A 25,210-nucleotide genomic window follows, 5' to 3' on the forward strand; every position below is an offset into this window, starting at 1 on the left:
TGCCCTACACTGGCTCCCCTTCCCCTACAGAATTCTTTTCAAACTCCTGACCACCACTTACAAGGCTCTCTCCCACTCTACTGCCCCTTATCACCTCTCCATTCACACTCCCGCCCGCTCCCTACGCTCGGCCAATGACCGCCGCCTCTCCTCCACTCTGATCACCTCTTCCCATTCCAGAATCCAGGACTTTTCCCGTGCAGCCCCCCTTCACTGGAATGACCTCCCTCGATCCATCCGCCTCTCTCCTACTCTGTGCTCCTTCAAACGTGCACTCAAAACTCACCTCTTTCTCAAAGCCTACCAACCATCCACTTAACCCCCATCTCATCCGCTCATTCTCCCCTCTCTCCCATTCCCTCAACTGGCTCCTCTTGTGCCTGGTCTGTTTTACCCTCCCTTAGGATGTAAGCTCGTATGAGCAGGGCCCTCTTCCCTCCTGTCTCCTATTGCATCTGCCTGCCTGGAGTTTCTGAAGTATTGGTACGTTTTGTTTATTGTTCTGTACTGTTATACCCTGTATAGTCTACTGTTTGTACTATGTGCGGCGCTGCGGAAACCTTGTGGCACCTAACAAATAAAATATAATAATAATAATAATAATAATAATAATAATAATAATATTAAGAATTATGTTTGTTAGTGGCTGATCTATCCGGAGAAAGTATGTGGAGTGCAGGCCCATGGTTTGAGCACTGGCCAGGACCCATGGTTATCTGAATTCACCATCTAAAATGAATTTTGTTTATAATGTTTGTGGGAATTTGCAAGTTAAGAATTATAGTTGTAGCTCTCATTTTATTTCCTTCTGTGATTCAGCGAAACACTCAGGCCTGGCCTTACTCTTTGCAACCTTCTTATAAGACAGCAGCAGCAGTTGCTATGCTCGAACCAGCATAGCAACCTGCAGGTTGAGGTTGCATTTGACATACTGCTCACTCTGAACATAGCTAGAATAATGCAGTCCATGCCACACTGTCAGGTCAAATGTTCTTACTACAGGTTGCTATGCTTGCTCCAGTATAGTATTCACAGCCATTGTACTCGGAAAGGTGCCCAGATCAAGGAAGGGTCCACAGCATTGTTACTAAATCACAGAAGAAGGGGGGTAAATGCTACTACTTTAGCTTTAACTGCACACAGACATTACCAAGAAATATTTTAGGTTTAGAATCCTCTTCAGTATATTGTTCCTTTAACAAAGAAAAATAGGCTTGGTTGGCAAGCCCTGTGGCCTTTATCTAAAGGCATGTTGTTATTCTGTGTTCCTGCCAAGTGCTAAGGGAGAGCTCCAAGGTGTTTTTTTACATGTATCATTCAATTTCCAACTCTCCCCCAAACATTTTAAGTTGTTTTTGCTCTTAAATAAGCATTAAATATTCCTGCACACATACAGAAACCAGACACTGTCTTTGGAAAAATGTGCAACATAAATATCATTTAGATGCCATTTGCTTCTAACATGAATATTACAAAGACTGAAAGGATGGATTTACTAAAGTTCAACGTGTTATATGTCATGTTTTCATTTCCCTAAGAGCGCATGAACCATTAATATCGTGCTACAAAAATAAAGTTAAATCAGTATATTTGTTTTAAGTGAAGTTAGAATAAAGCACCCCTACCCCAATAACTAGTGTTTATTTGGTACTCCTCTCCGGTTGACCAGTATGATTCAAAATATCCCAAAGTGTCTGGTTAGTAGACAATTCCTGTGTATCTGCTCCAAGCACTGTTATAGATGTTTGATTCTGAGTTTGATGTAGGGGCTATTAAGGAGGGGGGGGGGGGGGGGGGGGGTAATAATTAAATTTAATTTAATAATGTTCCCTTTCTTTTTTTACTTGTCTGCTAAAGTGAATCAGGAGAAGACAATTGAAGACAGGGCATTGATGTATGTGAACTCCTGGGCTACTAGGTACTGCAATGGTATATGTGGGGACATTGGGTAGGTTAATGAATAGTTACAAAAATGAGGCATTTCCTAAATAAGAGGGTTGTAACAAAGTGAACACCGATTTTAAGAAAAAATTAATTTTAAAGACAAGGCAAAGATTTATTAATGAAGTAGAGGCAGGAATCGATGGGGGCAGGTCACAGATAATAGAGCTGGAAACATTGGGGTTTTACGACCCGCAGCGCAGACAGAGTAAGGGAGCTATCTAATGATGTCTTTTTCAACCACTGTAAGAAAAATAACTTCTACTGACCATCTCTTTCCCCTGCTATGTACCTAAATAAAAAGTGTAAACTGACTTTTAATAATATATATATATATATATTTATTTGTACCTTTTCTTGACACTTTGCTCTTGTAGAATTGTTAAATTCATGTCTTATAGACTGCAATAAACTGTCAATCAACATGGTGAGTCAAATTAAAATGTTATTGAGAAAAACCCAAGTTTAAAACAAACTTATATAAATTTGGTGCTTACTGTCATAATGACACAAGCACACAATATTATTACCAAGCACATGTCATTAATATTATCGCAGATTTGTAAGGCGCCACAGTGCTCTGTAGCACCGTACAGTAGGGAGAATAGTACATACATAACACAGGGACATACAAGGCAGACAAATTAAATGCAGACATGAAAACAAAGGGTATGTAGGAACTTGGCCATTAGAGAGCTTACATTCTAATTGGAAGAGGGCACAGCTGAAACAAGAGGAGCAAGTGTGGCTCAGAGTGGAGATTGGGACAGTTGTGAGGGTGCATTAGTATTATCGGGGATAAGGTCAACTCTAAAAAACAGACGGGTTTTCAAAGAGCGTCTAAAGATGTGAAGGCTGTGTGAAAGTTAGGGTGTGGTAGGGAATTCCATAAGTGGGGAGCAGCACAGAAGAAGTCTTGTAAGTGAGAGTGAGAGGTGAATGAGAAAAGGCGCAGGTCAGAGCTAGATCTAAGAGGGCAGGAGGGAGAGTATTTTGATATGAGATTTGATATGTATGCAGGGGTGGTATTGTTGTTGCTTTGTAGGTAAGGGTGAGTAATTTGGAGGACACAGGGAGCTAGTGTTTGCAAAGGGGTGCAGCAAATGCGGATCGGTGAGAAATGCTGATCAGTCTTGCAGCATTGCTTGCACTGTATCACAAAGGCCAATAGAGTGAAGGGTGTGTAGGAGAAAAGGGTGATCAACAGTGTCAAAAGCAGCAGAAAGGTCCAGAAGAATGAGTATGGCGAAATGATCCTTAGACTTTGCAGTAAGTAGATCTTTGATTACTTTTGTGAGAGCAGTTACAGTGGAATGTTGGGACGGAAGACTGATTGCAGAGAGTCGTGAATGGAATGAGAGGAGGGAAAGTGAAACAGGCATTTGTACACTAATCGATCAAGCAGTTTGAAGCAAAGGAGAGGAGAGAAATAGGGCGGTAGTTGGAGAAAGAGGCAAGATTTAGAGATTTGTTTTTAGAATTGGTGAGATGAGCGCATTTTTAAAGGAGACTGTAAATGTGCTAATGGAGAGAGACAGGTTGGAGAGGTGAGATAGAGGTGGGCATGCAGTGGAGGAGAGGGAGCGGAGAAGTTGAGAGGGAATAGGGTCCAGGGAACAGGTTGTAGGTGAGATGATGAGATGAGTGCAGAGACTTCGTCTTCAGTTACTGAGAGAATGAATTAAGGGTGGATCGGGGAGTGGAGGTAAAGGTGGGTAGAGTCGGTGGAGTGTGTGGAATTTGGCATGAGGAAGTATGTTGTCGAGTGGTCTTGATTTTGTCTTTGAAGTAGGTGGCAATATCATGGACTTTGAGGGAGAAAGGGGGAGGAGGTACATGTCATGTCATGACTACTAGGCTCACCGAACTGTTTTGAGTATACAGTGAAAGGCAAAAATTAATTGTTTTGTAAAATATACCAGCATGGCTTTAAAGTAAGGGTAAACATAAAAGCATAACTTGAATTGCCCCAATCTTCCACAACTTGTGGAGACAGCCATTTTGTGGATTAAGGCAACATTGAGAATGCAAGCAGCTGATTTATTAGGTACCAGTTAATGAAAAGTCACTGGCTTTTGTGAGTGTATGCAGAAAAATGGCAGCATGCAGGGAACATACAGAGGTATAATAAAAAGAGTAAAATGTAAGTCTAACAACATTGCATGCCAAAATATTCAGACTTACCCATGTTACAAGCTTGTCCACTCAGTGCATAAAGCTGCTGCTGATAAGCCCATTCTTCATCATTGGGAGCAGATATAACAAGCAGTCGTCTTCTCCACCGAAATCTATAAAACAATTCAAGAAAATGTTAATGTTCTATGTATGACTGTGGCGCTGTCAACATTTTTTTAGGTGAGAGCTGCTTGCTATTATAATAAGCATATCATATATTACAGTCTAGGGAGGTCACATGGAAGCTTAGGGATACAAAATACATTTTTTTAGAATACAGTTTTCAGATTGCCAGTTGAATCAATCCTCTTTATAGGATAGTGGGCATTTATGGAAATTGGTGCTTAAAACTCACCACCACTAAACTTTCTACAATATTTATAAAGGGGAATTCAATTCCCTCCGAAGTACCGCCGCGCTAAAACTATTACCGATATTTCGGTAGTAGTGCGCGTAATTACCATTATTGCGGTAGTTCTAATGCTGGCTTTTTGCTCGCATGTTAATATTACCAAAATAACTGTAATATCTATAACGTGGAGGCATCTCAGGGGGTGCTCACTTATATGTAACATTTTAAGACTTTAAAACTATTAATCAAGAGTTTCCTCTGGAAGCGAACATAACATTCCCTTCAGAGAAGGAAATAGTTTTTTTTTATATATCTATATTGTGGGATTAGATTTCCAAGAAAGACTGAACATGATATTTTATGTCTGTAAGAATATGAATAGACAAAACTAAAATTCCTTTTTGCTGAATATTGGAATGTATCTTAAATATATTGAAGTAACAGACTTCAGTTATTTGTCATACTAGGAAATAAGTTCCTGTACAATGATTAAAAACACTTTAGTTTTGCCCAAAAATACAGATGCAGAGGAAAGAAATACATACTACACCACTTAAAAATGCTCTGTTGTTAAACAGAAATATTGAAGTAAAGTCCAGGGCCTAGATTTAGTAAATTGCGGGTTTGAAAAAGTGGGGATGTTGCCTATAGCAACCAATCAGATTCTAGTTGTAATTTTGTAGAATGTACTAAGTAAAAGATACTAGAATCTGATTGGTTGCTATAGGCAACATCTCCACTTTTCAAACCCGCAGTTTAGTAAATATGCCCCTAGATCTTTTGTTTATTGCATAAAGTCCATTAGACTGAACTCTGTCTAGTGGGTGACATCGCATATTTGAGATGATTGATAGTATCACCGTGGGAGAGGGGATGGTTAGTTAATACCGGCATCAGAAGTCCATGTGGAGGTCACTGATTATATGCCATTGAAAGAAGTACACAGAATAGGTAGTGTGGCTGGTCTAGGGAAGATTAGTAAAAATATGTGATAGAAGTGCAGAGGTTCAAGTTAGAGTAGTTTAACATCCCAACTTAACAAAGCTATGGAGAGGCTGTTCGTGTTTGAGTAGTATCTGATTTGAGTTCAAGTTTAAGTTGATAGTTGACTGTAAACGCTCTAAACCGAGGACTGATAGCAGACATATAGAGGGAGCTCTATAGAGCAGAGTTCCTAGTGGAAGATTAACGAAAGCTGCAGAGGCCCATCTGTGGACATTCTGGGACCGATAGCGGACCAAGCCCAATACTGTTGTGTAAGACAAAGGACACTTAATTAGTGTGGTATTAACCTGATGCTAGGAGATTGGGACAACTGTTATAGAGGACAAGACATCATCATCATCATCATCACCATTTATTTATATAGCGCCACTGATTCCGCAGGGCTGTACAGAGAACTCATTCACATCAGTCCCTGCCCCATTGGAGCTTACAGTCTACATTCCCTAATATACACACACAAACAGATAGACAGAGAGAAAGAGACTAGGGTCAAATATGATAGCAGTCAATTAACCTACTAGTATGTCTTTGGAGTGTGGGAGGAAACCAGAGCACCTGGAGGAAACCCACGCAAACACAGGGAGAACATACAAACTCCACACAGATAAGGCCATGGTCGGGAATTGAACTCATGACCCCAGCGCTGTGAGGCAGAAGTGCTAACCACTTAGCCACCGTGCTGCCCTGATTATCCACGAGGAGTGGAGCATCAGCTCTTATGCAGTGCGTAAGGGATATTGTTAGTTACTTTATTGCTACTACTAAGCATGGGCTGGAGGTGTTCAATTAAAGAGTGAACTTTGTCTAAGACCACAGTGATGTGGTGGACTGTACTGACGTATTTGTGATGTCCTAAGACTGAGCTAGCCTTGTGAAACCGTGAACAAGAGTTAGATTGACTGCCGACTAGCACCCACACTTATACCCGTAGAAAGGGGCTATGCAAACTATTTTCTTTGATATAATTTTACATAATTATACTGTTCTAAAAGTTTTATAGGGAAGAATTATATAAACTTTGCATAGAAAAAGAAATATTGTAAGTCACAGCATCCAATCAGACAAGTGCTTTTATTTTCTAAACTGCATTACAAAAATGCCAGTTCCATAGATTACTATGGGTTGCAGCACAGTTTCTTCAAGCACCAATTGTCATAAATGTCGCCGTATATATATTCTGTTTTTGCATTTTAATATACTAAAGTTTGTAAATATTTTAAGAATGATTTAATAAATGGGGTGTAAACTATAGCAACCATTCAGACATTTATTTTAGTCTTGTTCAAGAATGAATATATGACTATGAAGAATATATTTGATAGGCTTCTGTGAGTAAATAACATTTGTGCTATATGATTAATCAAGGGCAGACCCTATTAGTGCAGTTTAAGCCTACCAGGTATCTATCTATTCATCAGACATGTTTGCAGATGCCCAGCTGTATATAGTTTTAGTCTTCCCCAGTGTGATTATATGCTGTAAATCAGAAGCATGTTTTACTTAACTCTCCCATAAAACATATTCCATACAAATTACTCAGTGTTCAGTTGGACTACCCCCCTCTCCTAGCAGGGGGTTAAACACATCCTACAAAACTTAACCATTGGACTGATAATCTTCAATGTGCAGTGCAATAGCCAGGACAGCCAATGAACACAACTGTAGTCGATGATAGAAGAAGTAAAAAACATTTCCAAAACAATTACCACTAAAATCCTGAACCACCAACAGTGAATGTATGGCAAACTCATACTTGCCAACTCTCCCGGAATGTCTGGGAGACTCATGAAATTCGGGTCGGCCTCACGGACTCCCGAGAGAGCTGGCAAGTCTCCTGCATCCCGCAATTAGGGGGCTAAAATGACGCGATTCACTGTAAATCGCGTAATTTTGGCTATGCCTCTGCGTGAAAACGGGATATCTGTCACGGGGCGGGACCAAAATGACGCGTTTGGCCGCGCCACGCCCCCTCCCACTCTCTAGACACGCCCCTCTCCCGGATACAACTTGCCAAAAGTTGGCAAGTATGGGTAAACTACTATTGAAAAATCCCCACTGACAACAAAATTATAAAGGCTACCCTACAAATTGCAAAACTCTTATGAGCGCTAAAATGAAAAAGTACAAAAGAGCTAAAAAATACACAGATCAGAAAGTATAGTGTTATTGACCAATAAGACTATTGTAAACTTCTATCAAAATGATGGCAAAGTGAAAGTGTGGTGGAACTGCAGACTACCCAACACATACCACTACATCCGTGAAACATGGTGCAGATATTGTCCTATTTATGATTGTAGTAGTAGAATGCCTTCATACGTATACAGAAACATATTGCCTCTCTATGTACAATAAAAGGCCTCTTACAGGGCCGGACTGGCCATCTGGCATTTGCCAGAAGAGCCAATGTCTAAATGGCAGGAGCCACAGGTGGTGAAAGTAACAAGACAGGTAGGAGAGACCAGGACAGTCTGCCAAATGTCCTGAATCTGGTGGGGAGGTCCCGAATTTTGGTGACTTTCTTGTTTAGTAAGATTTGGTCCGACTACAAGGACAGTTGAGAGGTATGTCCCCAGGGCCCTCTTAACAACATTTGGGGCCCCCGGGCAAAGCAGTGCACCGGGGCCCCTATATATATATATATAAAAAAAAAAAAGATTATATATATATATATATATATATATGCCCTGCAGCCCAAGAGGCCAGTCAGAGGCAGCTAAAAAAAATAAATTCCTGAAAAAAAGAAGAAGAAAATACTTACCTTGCTCTCAGTTGGCGATCCGGCTCCCTCCCTGGTCTCCTCCTCCGTGCTGCGCTCCGCAATGGATGTCGGGCGGGCGTGATGATGTCACGCCCGACATGCTCGGCGAGTGCAGCACGGAGGAGGAGACCAGGGAGGGAGCCGGATCGCCAACTGAGAGCAAGGTAAGTATTTTCTTCTTCTTTTTTTCAGGATTTTTTTTTTAAGCTGCCTCTGATGGGCCCCCCTGGGCTGCAGGGCCCCCGGGCACCTGCCCATCATGCCCTATGGAAGAGACGGCCCTGTATGTCCCGCTTCACACTGTACTTGTGAAGACAGAGCTGCGTGCAACTAACAGTATTGCACACAGTATTGCCTGTGTATTTGTCTAACATTTGTCTAAAATTATACCCATGTTACATAATAGGGGCTCCCTGTCTTAAATACCACAGGCCCCCCAAGCGTTAATCCAGCTCTGGTTAGCAGGAGGGAGCGGATAGCTGCTCCCAGTCCCTGGATAGGACACAGCCTGCAGAGCTAGCCGTGCAGCTCCAAGTCTCACAAGATTTAGTAATCTTGTGAGACTAAGAGCTTCACTGCTCACTATACAGGAAGTTCCCACCCTAATGGATGTCAGCAGCACCAGAAGCATAGATAAGTACAGTGGGCTGGGGGTGTCATAATGTGCCTCGGGGGATGGCGTGATAAATGTAATGTTTTATTTTAATGTAAGTATCATTGCCCCATCTTGGCCACATCCACAGCACAATGTGGTCAGGCCTTTTTCAATGTCGCTGCGCAGGCCCCCCTCGGTTTCTTTTCTGCTGGAACTGAGGTGGGCCCGTGGACTTTAAATGCCAGGGCTGATTTTTAGTCCCAGTCTGGCCCTTGATGAAGAGATATGTAAAGGGCATGGCTATCTCCTATGTGAGGCCTCACTTTCTCCTCACTCACTGCAGTGCTGAGTGTACCACTATTAAGAGCAGGTGACACCCACACCACCCTTCAAAAGCAGAACAGAGTAAAGTGGACACACCTCCTGACTGTCCCTGTAGTCGGGACAAAGCATGAACCAGTGCCCTAAAGTCAGGATTCTCCCACTGCAAACAGGTCAGTTGACAGACTGTGCTGCTCACTCCGCCCTGGTTCTGCATCTGAATCCATTTCAGGACATGTAAACAGTAAGATAACAAAGAGACATTTAACATAATAAGTTATCAGAATAATACAGGAAAAAACAAGACAGTAGTTGTTAATACTGGAAAGTAAAAGGCATTTTAGAACAAAGGAAGATTTATCTTGAATGACTCATTAATATCCTGTCCTTTATCGCTTTCTCACAAGTCTCTGCGTATTGGCACAGCAAAACAAAGAAATGAAGTGACATTTGTTCCATAGCAATCCCAGCAAATATTATATATATATATATATATATATATATATATATATATATATATACATACAAGTTAACCCGTGCATGATACTCATGCATTCTAGTCAAATCAAGCAACTTAAGGTGTTGAAAAGGTTCTTTTCATGCATTTGGGCCTAGCCCAGGCCTCCTCAGGGGAAGAGCGTTACTTCCCGACGCAAGCGCCCTTTTTTAACGTGGTTTTGTCCACATGTCACCACCTCATCATTTTTCTTCATCACCTCATCCTTCATCTTTATCGCCACATCTATCCAGATGTCTATCCAGACACAGGGATCTCTCTTAGCGGTCCTGAGTATCACACTCCTCTCGCTCTGTCACCCCCGGCAACCACCAACCACTCCCAACTGTCACCCCCGGCAACCACCAACCACTCCCAACTGTCACCCCCGGCAACCACCAATCACTCCCAACTGTCACTTCTCCTTCAAGAAATATATATATATTTTTTAAAAATCTTTATAAACACTTTTAACAATTAACAAATTAAATTAACAAATTAAAAACATCTTAGTATAGCAAATTTCAGCCCTTTCTGAGTTTTCTTTTCCACACACACTAAGAATTTAGTAGGTCAGTGTATAACTCCGCCCAGCAGGTGGCGCTGCAGCATGTTTTTTTTTTTCACACACACACAGACTAACACACGCCACTAGGCTTATATATATTATATATATATATATATATATATATATATATATATATATATATATATATATATATATATATTTATAGATAGATAGATAGATATATACATGCAACATATATATATGTATATATATATATATATATATATATATATATGCACACAATATACATATATATATATATATATACACATCTATCTATCTATATGAATGAGAGATACATATATTTATATATACAGAGAGAGAGAGAGAGAGAGAGAGAGAGAGAGAGAAAGACATATAGATAGATTCATACATATATATATATATATATATATATATATATATATATATATATATAGGTAGATAGATATGTATATATATATATATATATATATATATATATATATATATATATAAAGAGAAACTTGTCACAAAATATGATTATAGATATAATTTATTATACTTTGGTAAGTCGAAGGCTGATAGCAACTACACAATTAATATAAACCATTAAGCCCTAACATTGAAAATGTCAGATATGAACCGTGAAGGAAAAATACATATATAGACCTATTTATCAAATGGAGTGAAGTGCTATCTCTGCAGAAAACTAATGCCCCTGCTGGCAATAGTGGTGCTATGACTGGAGGGGCAAAGATTTATCAGGTAGACTGGTGAAATCTTCTCCATGCCCTATTTAACAAGGATCATGGTGATACATGTACTGCTACCATCCTTCTTCTGATATCGCAATCTCAGTGTCACAGTGTCCTTATGGGATCTAATACAGGTGAAAAGTCTGAGAATGCAGTAATTCCATTACTGTGATACTGCCCTGTGAAAAAGACCCAATGGTCTATTTTGTAAATATAATTCCTATCCTTTAAGATTGATAAAAAAAAACACACTCTCTAGCAGAGTGTATGTCTTGGTATCAGTTTTAGAAGTATCTGCTTTTCAGGCAGCTGGGTGTTATATGCCTGAAAAACGGGTTTGAAATCACTAGTACAAATAGCTAGCATATGCCTGCCAGTGTAAAATAAAATCTATGATCAATTTTTCATTACTGGTAGAATATATTCATTACTTTAATAAAGATGGAATAATTTGGAGGTAGGCCAGAGCTCTTAAACAATACGAGTGTGTACAGAAAACGGCAAATGGATATGGGCAATATAACTATACTAGCGACACTTCACTAAATGCACCTATGTTTTTAATTTAATTTTGTGAGTTTTGCATGCAGTTTCACCAACCTGTGTATAACTACATTATGCATTTTTTGTCAAGAGACCTGCCTACAGGGCCGGATTAGGGGGATTAGTCTTAATTATTTACAATCATCAAACGGCCACTAATATTATTTACAATCATTTTACTACTTTTATTACTTTTATTAATCACAATCATTGCCTTAGAGAAAAACAGTGTCCTTTTAGTGTTATTGTTACACAATACTGCACACAGACAATTTTGTGCAGACAATCATCATCATCAGCTATTTATATAGTGCAGTGCCACTAATTCCACAGCGCTGTACAGAGAACTCACATTAGTCCCTGCCCCATTGGAGCTTACATTCTAAATTCTCTAACAAACACAAACAAAGACTAGGGTCAATTTGATGGCAGCCAATTACTAGTAGTGTTTATGGAGTGTGGGAGGAAACCGGAGCACCTGGAGGAAACCCACACAAACACAGGGAGAACATACAAACTCCACACTGATAAGGGCATGGTTGGGACTCAAACTAATGACCCAGTGCTGTGAGGCAGAGGTACTAACCACTAAGTCACCGTGCTGCCCATGTGATATTATAATTCTGGAGTGTTTCAGTGTCTGGGGCATTGATTATTAAAAGAAACTTTACACTGCAAAATTAATTCATGTATAACAAAGGCACACAGATTTTTTTCACATGAAATCCCAGTATCAGAAATAGTAACAAATGTAGAAATTCCAACTCAACCTCTCAACAGGAATAATTGTTTATGAAGTGACCTCTGCATCCTTATTTAAAATATAAAACTGACATTCAACATAGGAAGTTCAGTTGTTAAAAAGTTTAAGGGTGGAGTATACATTTAATAGCTGATGTATTATAAAAAGCTGGATGTAAAATGCGTGGTTATGCAATAATACTGTTTAATATATAGGAAAACAGTATTCCCACATGTGGTGTTTTAAACCATCAAGTGGCCTGTACATTACATTTCTAGAGAAGTGCTGGATAATAAATATCCCCTATTTTTTTTTTTATCTCAGTCCAATGTGTCTTAGAAGATAAGAGACACCTTGTTTCAAAGAGGAGTCTACTATTTCAAGCAAATTGCTTGTTTGAAAGGATCCTAAGTGTTCCTGGGTCAAATATCCTTTCAATTCTGCCAACCTTGGCCTGAGCATATATGACTTTTCCATTTATAGTTTTGCACTAGTGCATTAGTGGAAAATCCAAAAATTAGGTCTATCAGGGGAAATCTCTTATGATCAGATGGCTTCCAGCGGGTCAGCAAATATCTACCATTGGTTTAATAGCATCATATATCTTTAAAAGTCTGTCTTTTTTACTGTTATGTTATGTTTTTGCAAAATATAATATAGATGACGTATATGTCTGAGCTATAGCTGTGCTGCCCAGATTCACCATATGTTCCTAAAGTACATAAAAAAAAGATGTTTAAAGGAGTGAACCTGAATTAAATTTGCACTTACATGGTAAAACAGCATTTCTGTTGCTGAAAAAAAGTATTTTATTCTGCAGGGATTATAATATTTACTTCCTAAAGTCTCAAGAATAAACAAATTCATTATAGATAAACTAGATACAAGAAAACATGATATTGACTTGTTAAAAATGCTTTTGTGAAACTAAATGTGTTGTGCTTACATGTGCTTTCATATTACATAATTACACTAGCAAGACTTTTCTCCAATTCAAAACAAAAATAAACACTTCAGTGGGATTGAGGTCAATGTTTTAGCAGATATCAACAAGTGATCATTTAAAAATTCCAAGAAAATGCACAATTGCGTTGGGCACAATTAGGCTTTGGGGCAGAACCAGCACAAAACCTTTATCTTTTCTACTTCCAGGTATCCTTATTAAATCAGGTAACTACTTACTCCATAAAATTATGTTTTAATGTGTTAATGCTATATTTGATAATAATAACAATGCACTGCTATATACTATATATGCTTTGCAAATTTTAAATAACATAAATGAAAATGGGTTAAATATTTGATAAACAATAACACATTAATGAATACATGTAGTTACTGTCATGTGAAATATATCATTATTTATGGATTTACTTTGAACACACTATTGATTATATATATATTATGGAAAGCTACATAATATTGGTCTTCTATATATTATGTTCTGTTTACAAGCAAATATTATTATTTATAAAGACTATTTAAAATTGTGTTCCGAATTTTCACCCTATAAGATTAAGGAAACACATTTGGAGTGGAAGTGTTAATTGATAAGTTAAAGACCTTATATTCACCCACATAGTCTGTGTCCCAGGTTCTGAGCACCAACAGTGCAGACAGTATTTGTCCACAGCTGTGGACTCCAGTGGCCATTTTGTTGACGACCCCTTCTGGATCGGACAGGAAGCTATATTAAATCAGTTGCAGCTTTTTTTTGTATAATCTATTTTTATTGAAAGTAATACAGCCTTGGCAATTTACAGAAACACCAACAATAACACATTACCATGAAACCAACTCAATGCAGCTCAACTGCCAGCATCACTTTCCTGGAAAAGTAATTGTGCGTGCAGTTCTAGTCAGGTGAGGAGCAGGCAAGGTGGGAAGAGTACACAACTCAATTATTCCACTGGGCATATAATGGAGAATTTTTGAATTCCATCCAGTAATACCATATGGAACAGTATTCTCATTATTTATCTAGCGAGGAAAAAATCAAACCATCCATGGACATATAAAAGTCTACTCTTGCAAACCACTCCTTTATGGATGGCAGCATTGGAGACCTCCAGTGAAGCACAATCACAGCCTTTGCAGCACAGCAGATTTATTTCAGGATAGATTTCTAGTAGCGAGAACTGGGCATGTCAGTGGCATTAAGCAGTCTAAAACTGGGGCTATCAGAGACCTCAGCCACGGTGCCTTCACTGGAGATATGGAGGATCAGTGCCTCCCAGAAGGGGCAAAGTTTGGAGCATTCCCACAAATGTGAAATGGAGAGCTATGCGCCAGATTACATCGCCAACACAAATCCGTGAGGCCTGGATACATCTTGGCTAATAGGCTGGGACACCATTACCAACTGGTGAGAACTTTGTACTGCATTTCAATAACTCTAACGCTGACTGAACTGGCATGCATAATTTGAAAAATATTATGCCAGTTTGGGTCTGAAATGATATCTCCTAGATCTCTTTCCCAATCTCTGGTGTATTTTGGCAGCGAATTAAAGGTGTGTTTGATCAGGATTTTGTATATGTATGAAAGAGTATGTCTTGGGTATTGTGTGGTTGTGCACAGGGTCTCGAAAGGGGTAAGCTTCCTTTCTACCATCTTACACATCTCCGGGGTATACAGGAAATGTTTTAGCTTCAGGTATATTTAGATATCAAAGTTGGGCAAATCCCTCTTTGCTTGAAAATCGCCAAATGGTAAGACCACGAGACTACCACCAGCTGGCCGACCCGAGAGACCCTTGCCTGCAGCCAATGGTCGAAAGCATATGTGTTCTATAGATTGGAGTCTGGACCAGCGTTTTAATGTCAGGGTTATAATCGGATGGAGTTTTGTGGGAAGTGTGGAGAGCCACAGGGGTTTGATTGAATCCTTCATCATAAGTCCCTCTAACCATATCCACTCTTTACCACTTCCACTTCTCGTCCAGCCTAGAATTTAGTTTAACTTGACTGCATCGTAGTATGTGGTGAAGTGTGGCAATTGCAGACCTCCTAGATGTTTGCATCTGTAGAGTGTGTCATCTTTGAAGCGAGGTTTTCTGCCCTTCCATATAAAGTCACGGATCGCCAGGTGTAGATCGTTAAATCTGAGATTGGGGATATGTACAGGGAGGTTTTACTTGAAATATAAGATTCTTGGGAGAATGTTCATTTTAATTACATTACCCCTCCCCATCCAAGAAAAGCCCTTAGGGTTCCAGTCTCTCAAGTCTTTATGAATTGTAGTAGTAACAGGCAAAAATTTGTCCATGAATGTCTTGGACAAATCCTTATTAATAAGTACTCCCTGATACATTAATTGACTAGGATAACAGGCGAACGCAAATAAATGCTGCTAGATCCTCAACAGGTGTCAAGATATTGAGTGCAACAGATTTCATGTAGTTCATTTTAAAGTTGGATAAATCTCCAAATTTCTGGAATTCTGACATCAAGTTTGGGATCGAGACAATGGGATTTGTAATCACTGCCAAGAGATCATAAAAAGAGTAAAAAGAGCAGGCTTAAATTCTCTATCACCCATCTGCATTCCCGAGATATGCAGGTTGGCCCTTATGGACAGAGCTAATGCTTCCATGCATAACACAAATGTCATTGGTGATAGTGGGGAACATTGCCCCGTGCTGTTGGTGATTTCTACAGGTTCAGAAAAATCTCCATTAATCTTGATCTTGGCTGTTGGATTAGTATAGAAGGCCCGGATCCGCCACAGCCCGCAGGACCTAATTCTAAGTGGCCCAGCATTCCCAGTCAACCCTGTCAAATGACTTTTCGGCATCTGTGGATAATAAGATCGAAGGTATATTTGAAGAGGATGCATAATGGACCAAGTCAATTATTTTTGTGGTGTTGGCTCGAGCCTCTCAGCCTGGGACTGTAACAATTTCAGAGGTAGGATTCCTTGTGTTAACCTAGATTGGCACTGGCTGACCAAGGGGTGCGGAGTCTAACGAATTCCCTGGTTTTCACCAAGAACCGCCGCACTCTTTTCCAAACATGTTTTTCCAAAGAATGTTTTGAAAAGTGTGTTTGGTTGGAAATATCGTTGAAAGCCTGAAGCATCAAAGGAGCTAACCTGTCTTTGATGGTTTTGTAATTGGAGATTGTAAGGCCATCTGGACCAGGGCATTTGCCAGAAAGGTCATTTTGATAGCTTCTTCAACTCCCCAGGTGAAAAAGGCAGCTCCATAGACTGTCGTCATCTGAGAGCAGGGAAATTAATTTCATTTAGGTAGGAGGAGATGCTCGATTTTTTAAGGTACCAGTCTGTGGCTGAGGATCCCTGGGATATATAATAACATTTAGAATAATATTTATGAACTGCTACAGCTATCTCGATCGATGAGTGACAATACCCAGATTCGTTTTTGATTATGTGAAAATATAAGTCTGGACTCCTTGAGCTCTCAGTGCTCTGGCCAAAAGCTTTCCTGGCTTATCCCCCCACTGGTAGAACTGGTTTCAGCATTTACAAATGTAAAATTTTAATATATCTGACGACAATTTGTTCATTGCCGCTCTCGTCTCAGCCGGTTAGTTTGTTACCTTTCTTTACTGTTTACAACTATAACAACTAGAGAACTGAAATATATTTATATTCTAAATAATATGGAGTCCAATTGATATAGATTATACTAGTGCTTCATTTCCAAATACTTGATTTCCATTGCTGTTATGATTAAGATACACTACATGGCCAGACGTTTGCGGACACACTTTCTAATTAGTGTGTTTAATCATTTCAGACACATCGATTGCTAGTAGGTGTATGAAATCAAACATACAGCCATACAATCTCCTTAGTCAAACATTAGCAGTACAATGGCTCATACTGAAAAGCTCAGTGACTTTTAACATGGCACTGTCAAGGAATGACAACTTTCCAACAAGTCAAATTTCAGCCCTGCTGGAGCTGCTGTTATTGTAAAGTGGAAATGTTTAGGAGCAACAGCAGCTGAGCCATGATGTGGTAGGTCACACAAGCCCACAGAATGGGACCGCCGAGTGCTTAAGAGTATAGCGAGTAAAAATTGTTTGTCCTCAGTTGTTACACTCACTACTAGGTTCCATTCGGCCTCTGGAAGCAACATCAGCACAAGCACTGTTTGTTGGGAGCTTCATGGATTGGGTTTTCATGGTCAAGCAGCTGCAATTAAGCCTCAGATCACCATGTGCAATACCAAATGTCAAAAGGCCATCGGACTCTGGAGTAGTGGAAATATGTGGAGTGTCAATTCATCCTTCCCCATTTGTCATTCTGACAGACGAATTTAGGTTTGTCGGATGCCAGGAGAAAGCTTCCTACCCGAATGCATACTGCCAACTGTAAAGTTTTGAGCACTAGGAATAATGGTCTGGGGTAGGAATAATGGTCTGGGGCTGTTGTTCTTTTTTTTGGTTTGGCTCCCTTAATTCAAGTGAAAGGAAATCCTAATTCTACAACACATAATTCCGTTCTAGATAAGTGTGTGCTCACAACTTTGTGGCAACAGTTTGGGGAAGGCCCTTTTTGGTTTCCACATGACAATAACCCGAGCACAAAGCAAGGACCATAAAAAAAAAATTCCCGAATTTGGTGTGGAAGAATTTAACTGGCCTGCAAAGAGCCCTTACCTCAACACCACTGAACACCTTTGGGATTATTTGGAACACCAACTGCTAGCCAGGCTTTATCGCCCAACATCAGTACCCAACTTCACTAATGCTCTTGTGGCTGAGTGGTTATAAATCCATTCAGCCATGTTCCAAAATCTAGTGAAAAGCCTTCCCAGATGGATGGATGTGCTGTGCGGGTGTTGGGTGTCTACATACTTTTCGGCATGTAGTCTAGGTCTGTCAGTTATACAAAATACAAACATACATTTTCAGTACAGTTAGGGCTATCTTTTAATTGCCTATTGTAATAAATGTATTTTCAATTTTATGGGCAGTACTTACAACCAATACCCATTCGATGAGTGGAGTATTATTTTTCTTGTGGATTTGTATTGAAGAGGGGGTGGTGGGCAGAAGTCTATGAATGTAGTGAGGGGGTCCATGATATTATGGCAGGGCAAGGAGTGGAGGGAATAAGGTTGGAAGCAGTGACGGAACTACCATTGGTGCAGTAAGTGCAGTGCACTGGGGCCCATGGAGATAATAGGGCCCGCTGCATGGCAGATGCACAGGGTCGGGGGCCCCGGTTCTCTCCTCCCTGCCCACCAGCATCAGGGACCACAGCCCGCTAGTTTCGCCTCTGGTTGTAAGTGAAGGTCAATGAATGGTGTAAAAGGTAACGTTGGCCATGATATTACAGGTAGAGTATTAGCGTACAAGGGTCACACTTACCTTTCTTTTTTGTTTGTTTTTTAAGTAATGTATTTTTATATTGCTTAATAACAAAACATATACAAAACTAAGAAAACCATAACAGACACACACATTCAGATACCTACACACTGCTCCTAGCCCTTCCAAAGCACATATTAAGCATTAGACATACAGCACCTTGTAAATATATGCTCTGCTGCTATAGTAGGGGATGTAGCTGTGAAATTCAGCCACATTTTTAAGCTCTTTAAAGTTGTCTTAGCTCATATGTTAGCTTGTATTATGGTAGGGTTGTATTAACACTCAAATTATTGTCTGTAGATTTGTGGTATTAAAGGAGATAGGCCTGTATGAGTCATACTGAGTCAGGTCCTTCATTGTCGTAGGAAGCACTAATATCTGTGGCTCAAACATGGAGCTGGAGGTTGCTGGAATGTATGCAGAAGTAGAGGCAAGTCATCTAGGTATTACTTATATCAATGGTCAATTATATCAATGGTCAGACTATCCAAACTAGGATCTTAGGTAAAAACAAAATGGCCCCTGGAACTACATCCACTGCAAGTAGAGTAAAAATCTCAGAAAATCGATAGTATTTAAAAAGTGGCTGAGCTCTGCTGAAGCCTGATGAATAGTGCATGACTCCATTGGGGTATCCAAGTCTGATTATAACAAACCGGGTGCACTCCGATTAAGTCAGAAAACCTAACAGAAGTAAATTTTTATTTCCATGCTGAAAGATATTACTTGCCAGGTATAACAATTTCTTATGTATTTTGGAAGTAAGGAACAGAGGAACTACCTTTAAGCGATGTCACTCTTTGCATTTGATTACTGGTATTGTCAATGTCAGCTATTTCAAGGTCTTGTGTCCTAGTCACCAAATACACAGCCAGAGAACATCAATAAAGTTACCACTTGCAGTTGCCTTGTAGGTAAGACTTCATGAGAAACCAGCCTAGATCTATTCCTCACATAGTTTTGTGCAAATATATAAAAAACATGAGATTCAGGATGCTTCCCTCTCCAAACATCTATAATTGAATGTGTAGGTCACCTGAGCTCAAATAAGAGAAGGGTCTAGTACCCTGTTCAAATAACCTAATAGGATAATTGGAGCCGGTGGCAAGGATCCAAGTTTCACATTCAGCACATTCAACAAATCTCTATCAAAGGTACATAAATATTTGCAATTGACCCACAAACCATGTTAATGTTACATTCTAGAATAGTATATCACCATACAGTATACACCGAAAACTTTAAAACTAAAATAAAAATACCCTTAGAATAATTTAGATAGGTGACTCACTGACTATCCAGGCTTTTTTAAGTACAATATCCTCTGCTCAATAAAAGATGTGTAGGAAATAGCATTGAACGAAATTGTCTATGAAGACTCTTATTAAATTAATATAATGAAATGTCAATTGCCTAAATAATAAATTTATATCTAACAAAATGTAATTTTGGTAGAACCATGCCCAGAAGTGCAGTCCCAGAGGTTTTAAACCATGGAGGAAGAGAGAACACTCAATTATTTAAATATACACAAAAATCTCTAACAACACAAATGGAATAACCCCATTCCCAATAGTACAATTAAATCCCTGCCTAGCACCCAAACTAGTGAAAGCCTCATTACCAAATCACCCATACTTCTCTCTCTCATGTGCCAAACTAAGATAAACACATCAATAGCAGCTACCTTCTCCAGCTCATATAGTAAAAATTTGCAGTGGAGAAATAGCAGTTGTACTCCCAACAAGCTTTAATCTCAGTCATGTGGTGTTCCTGGGATAGATGGTCTTGGGGGAGATCACGTTGCTTGGCCTGACAGACCACTCTATAACTACTATTCACTTATGTAACTGACCCAAGTGATTTATCCTATTAGATTATTTTGTGAACTGTGCTTGTATTTTTCACAGGAGTTGAGGATTTATCTGGTACTTAAAGCAGACAACTATAAGTTACTTTGTGTCAAAGCCAGTGAGACATAAGACAATGTACACAGCTGGATAACAAGCATACTCTATGTCAGCAGAACCAGAAGACAAAAAACCTTTGCTCATTGTATAATTTCATGGGGAGAACAAAATGTGTTACAACCTCATTCTGTGAAGTTGTGAATAGTCTTCCCACACAGTAGATGGTTACAAAAAGGATGATAATCAGATGTTCCTACTCCACGCCTAGTGACTGACAAATACCAAGACAGACAATATCATCATCATCATTTATTTATATAGCGCCACTGATTCCGCAGCGCTGTACAGAGAACTCACTCACATCAGTCCCTGCCCAATTGGGGCTTACAGTCTAAACTCCCTAACACACACACAGACAGACTAGGGTCAGTTTGTTAGCCGCCAATTAACCTACCAGTATGTTTTTGGAGTGTGGGAGGAATATATGGGAGTTTCTTCTTTCCTTTGATGCAAGGACACATATTTGTTGCTACATGAAAATATACTTGTACTGAGCAATTTGGCAAGAAGGATTAAGAACCGTCAAGCAAATTTCAATACAATTTTCAAATCAAGGACGTTCCAAGTGGATAATCTGTTGTATGAAACTATATACAAGAGAACGCAATGAACAAATATTGTTTTTGCTCATTGCGTTTGATAATTGTCCAGTGTCAGATATAGTTTTCTTGATCACTCTAGACTGGTGTATGTTGTATATCTACCAACTGCTAGACTCATTCTTTCAAGCTTTTCAAAGGCAAAATGTTAAGAAAAAAGTAATGCAAATTTACTGATATAGAACAGAAAACCATTAGTGACTACACTAATATGAACAGCTTGGTAATATCGCCGTATTATTTATGTTACAAACTTTTTCTGCATTATCAAATTAAAGTATAGCTACCATCAAATTGTTACTTTCAGTCTATGGGGTCTATTTATTATTGGGTTGCGGTAACAATCATTATGTATCGCTGCAAATTGCAGTGATACATAATGACTTTTTTTTATTTCTTTATGCTTTATGTCATTGTTTTAAGAAAATAGACGTTTTATAGTTGTTTTCTCCTCTCTTCAGACAGGATAATTTCCTAATTTTCAATATGGTTGCTGAGTCAGAAAAAAATGTGTGAAAACCAGACACATTAGGTGTGTCCTTTAAAAGTGATGTATTATTGAGCTGTTAACTAAACCACGACCAATTTTTAGTCATTAGCATAAGAAAAGGCAGAAGTGGGGAAACAACTTCAATATAACATTATAGAATATGGAGTATAAAGAAGGACAACCTTAAATACACTTTGAAGCAACGTTTCCACTCCTCATCTTTTAAAAACTATCCCTCACAGTTTGTATGAAAATGTTTAGCGAAGGACTTTTTACATTACTAAGTGATATTCATATCAAGTTATTTATATATTTTTTTTAACTCACAATATTGACATTTATATTTACGGTAACTTTCTTTTAGTTCTATGAAGAAGCTTACCTTGAGAGGAAACTTTCTAGTGATCTTGTTTTTTCTTCCTTCTTACAAGTAATCCCATCCCTTTTCTGTTTCTCCATTTCTTTGATTCTGGACTGGAATGTATCGACTATATCGAATACTGACTTCATCGCGATAGGAACCTCATAGTATTGCTGTGTGATACAAAAAAAAAATACGTTCGTTCACACACCGGTAAAATAGCAAAATTTTGTAAAATGTGTAATGCAGGGCATGGGAAAATCTAGGAAAGACACCCAACACCAAATTGAGCAAATCAAAATTAGTTGCAAACAAAACCCATTCTCATAGCACTGCTTCACCCTCCCCAGATCACACACATGACCTATTTTATCGCACATCTGATTCCTCTCAACCAAAGCAGAGTCCATTCATGTCAGCTGCTGAAACTGCCAAGACATGTCCTAAATCATTATGCCATTTAATAATGAAATCTTGTGATTACCAGGCCATTTTGGAGAGCAATGTTGAACTGTGTCAGAAAGTTGGATCTCCATCAAAGGTCATGGGTCTTCCAGGAGGGCAATGACTCCAAACACACTTCAAAATGCACCCAGGAAAGGTTTAACACAAGATGCTGGACTGTTCTGCAGTCGCATGCAACGAGTCCATAGAACACCTTTGGAGAGATCTGAAAACAGCAGTTGGGAAACGGCACCTAATACATGTTTGAGAACTGTAGCAGTTTGCACAAGACGAGTGGACCAAATTTACAGTAGAGAGGTGCAGGAAGCTCATTTGTGGCTATAGGAAATGTTTGATAACTTATACTTATTCAAAATGAATTGGTTGGAAGCAACCCTTCATAATAAGAAACAAATAAGAGTTTTCTTTAAGGTATTGGAGAGTTACATGAATGCACTCCCAGATGAAATGAAGCTCCAGATTAAAAAATGCTCTATAAAAACCAGGTGGTATGAAACATAAACCTACTGGAGGGCCCACCTATTGAATATTAGTGAGAGTATTCACTCACAGTATTTATTGTTGCAATAGCAGGAGCCATACTGAAGCCATGCCTCCCATCCTGTAAATTTCAATTGAAAGCTTGGTTGTTCACCTTTCAATGGTCTCAATGGGAAGTGCAGGAGAGGGGACGTGGGACCAATTGCATCATCGTGTCACCGGCATGGCCAAAATGAAAAAATAATTTTGCAGCGAATTTGTCGCCCACTTCACTAGGCAGAGGGTGGGATCCAGGAGAAAGTCTACCGAACAATCCGGGAGAATAGGCAAGTATGGTCAGCTGGTGATCTCATTATATAAGCAAGGAAAGGTAATGTTTCTTTATTTATTAAAAGCCCCAAGTGGTGTTTTAATTTTGTTTACTCTGTGAGCTGTACCTTCAGGTCTGAATCTACTAACAGATAGAGAAAAGACTCTGCCAAATCTACTATTCAGAAAATTGAGACAAATAGGTGGCACCACCAATTCATCCTAACCACACCCCATTTTGGTTGAGGTTACCCTTGAAATGGGACCAGGTCACACTGCCAAGATAACATTCCCACTGGCCCGTCCATCTGCAGGGAGTCAATCCCAATTAGCACTAGCAGACAAGAGGTGTGGAGTCTAACGAGTTCTCCGGTATTCGCCAAGAACAGCCACAAGGCAGGATGGGCTTTGCTGCCAGGAACACGCAGGTCGCGCCCCCCTGGACTGCCTCAGGATGTAACACTAGGTCCTAAAAAGAATGAGGGAGGTACCCCGGAGGTATAGCTGAGACAGCTACTAGGACTGGAATCAGGAACACTGTAGCCGGTACACAATTGTCAAACAGGCTTGGATCTGGTACACGGGTGGTCAGGCAGAGAATAGTCAGACAAGCTAGGATCTGGTACACGGGTGGTCAGGCAGAGAATAGTCAGACAAGCTAGGATCTGGTACACGGGTGGTCAGGCAGAGAATAGTCAGACAAGCTAGGATCTGGTACACAGGTGGTCAGGCACAGATTGGTCAGACAGGCAGAGTTCGGTACACAGAAGATCCAGCAGCACATAGTCAGACAGGCAGAGTTTGGTACACAGAGAGATCCATCTGCACGTAGTCAGAAAAGCAGTAAATGATACACAGGGACATCCAGCAGAATATAGCACTACGCTAGGAGCAACAAACGAGGAGTCAGAAGTACAGCAAACAAGTAGCACTGACACTTAGCAAGTGCTAGTACCGATATTGTATAGAGGCAAATCTGAAAAGTCTGCCCTGACAGGCGAGTCATGTGTCCGCTACCCGGAAGTACCAATTGTTGCACAGAGCAGACAGCGCTGGAACGTGAAGAAGGTAAGTCTGTTACACAGGGATTTCATGGATTGTCACTCCAGGACCAGTTCTTACACATGAGAGAGGAAGAAGGAAGAGAAGAAAGAGAGGGACAGTTGAAAGCCCTGACACATAACAAAAGCATGGAAAAGTTTAATTTCAGGAGGAACTGTGTGTTTTCCAAGATCTTGAGTTTTGGAGAGATAGGTATTACCCATTGTCTTCCACAGGACTGGTCCAGATATTGTGGCAGGGACATAGCAGGGGAGAAACTGTGGAAGACCAGCTCATCTCCACTTCCACTCTAACCTCCTGGACCAACACCCATCAATGATCCAGGGGTTTGCCTGGGGAGGGAAAAACACTGTGGGAAATTGACCATGAATATAAGGAGTCACTACAGGGGGAGGGGATATTCAATCTGAGGATTGTTTCCTGAAGTTGTGGGTCTGACTGGTGTTAGGATTCTGTAAAACAGGCTTAACTATCAAACCGGCACCAGGCGTGGGTGGGTGGGATCTTGCAAAGCAGAATGAGGCAACCAGGAAATGAGACACCCTATAAAAGTACCCAAGACCCTCCCATCTTCCAATCATTGGGTGGGCCTGAAACCAGGTTAACCCCTTCAGGTAAGTGTAAGCTCGAATGCTACACAGTCACTATTTAATTGCGTTCGCCTATAGGGACTCTCTTGTAAGAAGTAAAGATAGCGTTGTAAAGATAGGTAAGTAAAGATAGTGTTGTAAAGATAGGTAAGTAAAGATAGCATTGTAGCTTTGGTTCTCCTCCTTGCCTGTGTGATTTCTGAACCTAAGGGGGGGTGGGGTCGGGGCAGTTCAACTACTTTGAAAACAAGTAAAACAGAGAAAGTTCCAGCAGTTCTGCACACAAGTAAAATATCACATATCATTTTAAATGGTTCTTTAA

At 39.8% G+C, this 25,210-nt stretch overlaps 2 protein-coding genes across 2 annotated transcripts in view; one reads left to right on the plus strand and one right to left on the minus strand.

Moving 5' to 3' along the window:
• Nucleotides 1-25,210, plus strand: part of SLC35A5 (solute carrier family 35 member A5) — a 315,996-nt gene that overhangs the window by 46,315 nt on the left and 244,471 nt on the right. The gene's annotated exons all lie outside the window — the stretch shown is intronic.
• CCDC80 (coiled-coil domain containing 80) overlaps nucleotides 1-25,210 on the minus strand; it is a 74,814-nt gene that overhangs the window by 14,680 nt on the left and 34,924 nt on the right. The window contains exons 5-6 of the mRNA XM_075196375.1: nucleotides 22,004-22,155; nucleotides 4,126-4,229 (exon numbers count right to left, since the gene is read on the minus strand). Of these exons, the coding sequence (XP_075052476.1) occupies nucleotides 4,126-4,229; nucleotides 22,004-22,155 (256 nt within the window). The remainder of the gene's footprint in view (nucleotides 1-4,125; nucleotides 4,230-22,003; nucleotides 22,156-25,210) is intronic.

Source organism: Mixophyes fleayi, chromosome 2 (genome assembly GCF_038048845.1).
Source record: "Mixophyes fleayi isolate aMixFle1 chromosome 2, aMixFle1.hap1, whole genome shotgun sequence".
NCBI lineage: Eukaryota > Metazoa > Chordata > Amphibia > Anura > Limnodynastidae > Mixophyes > Mixophyes fleayi.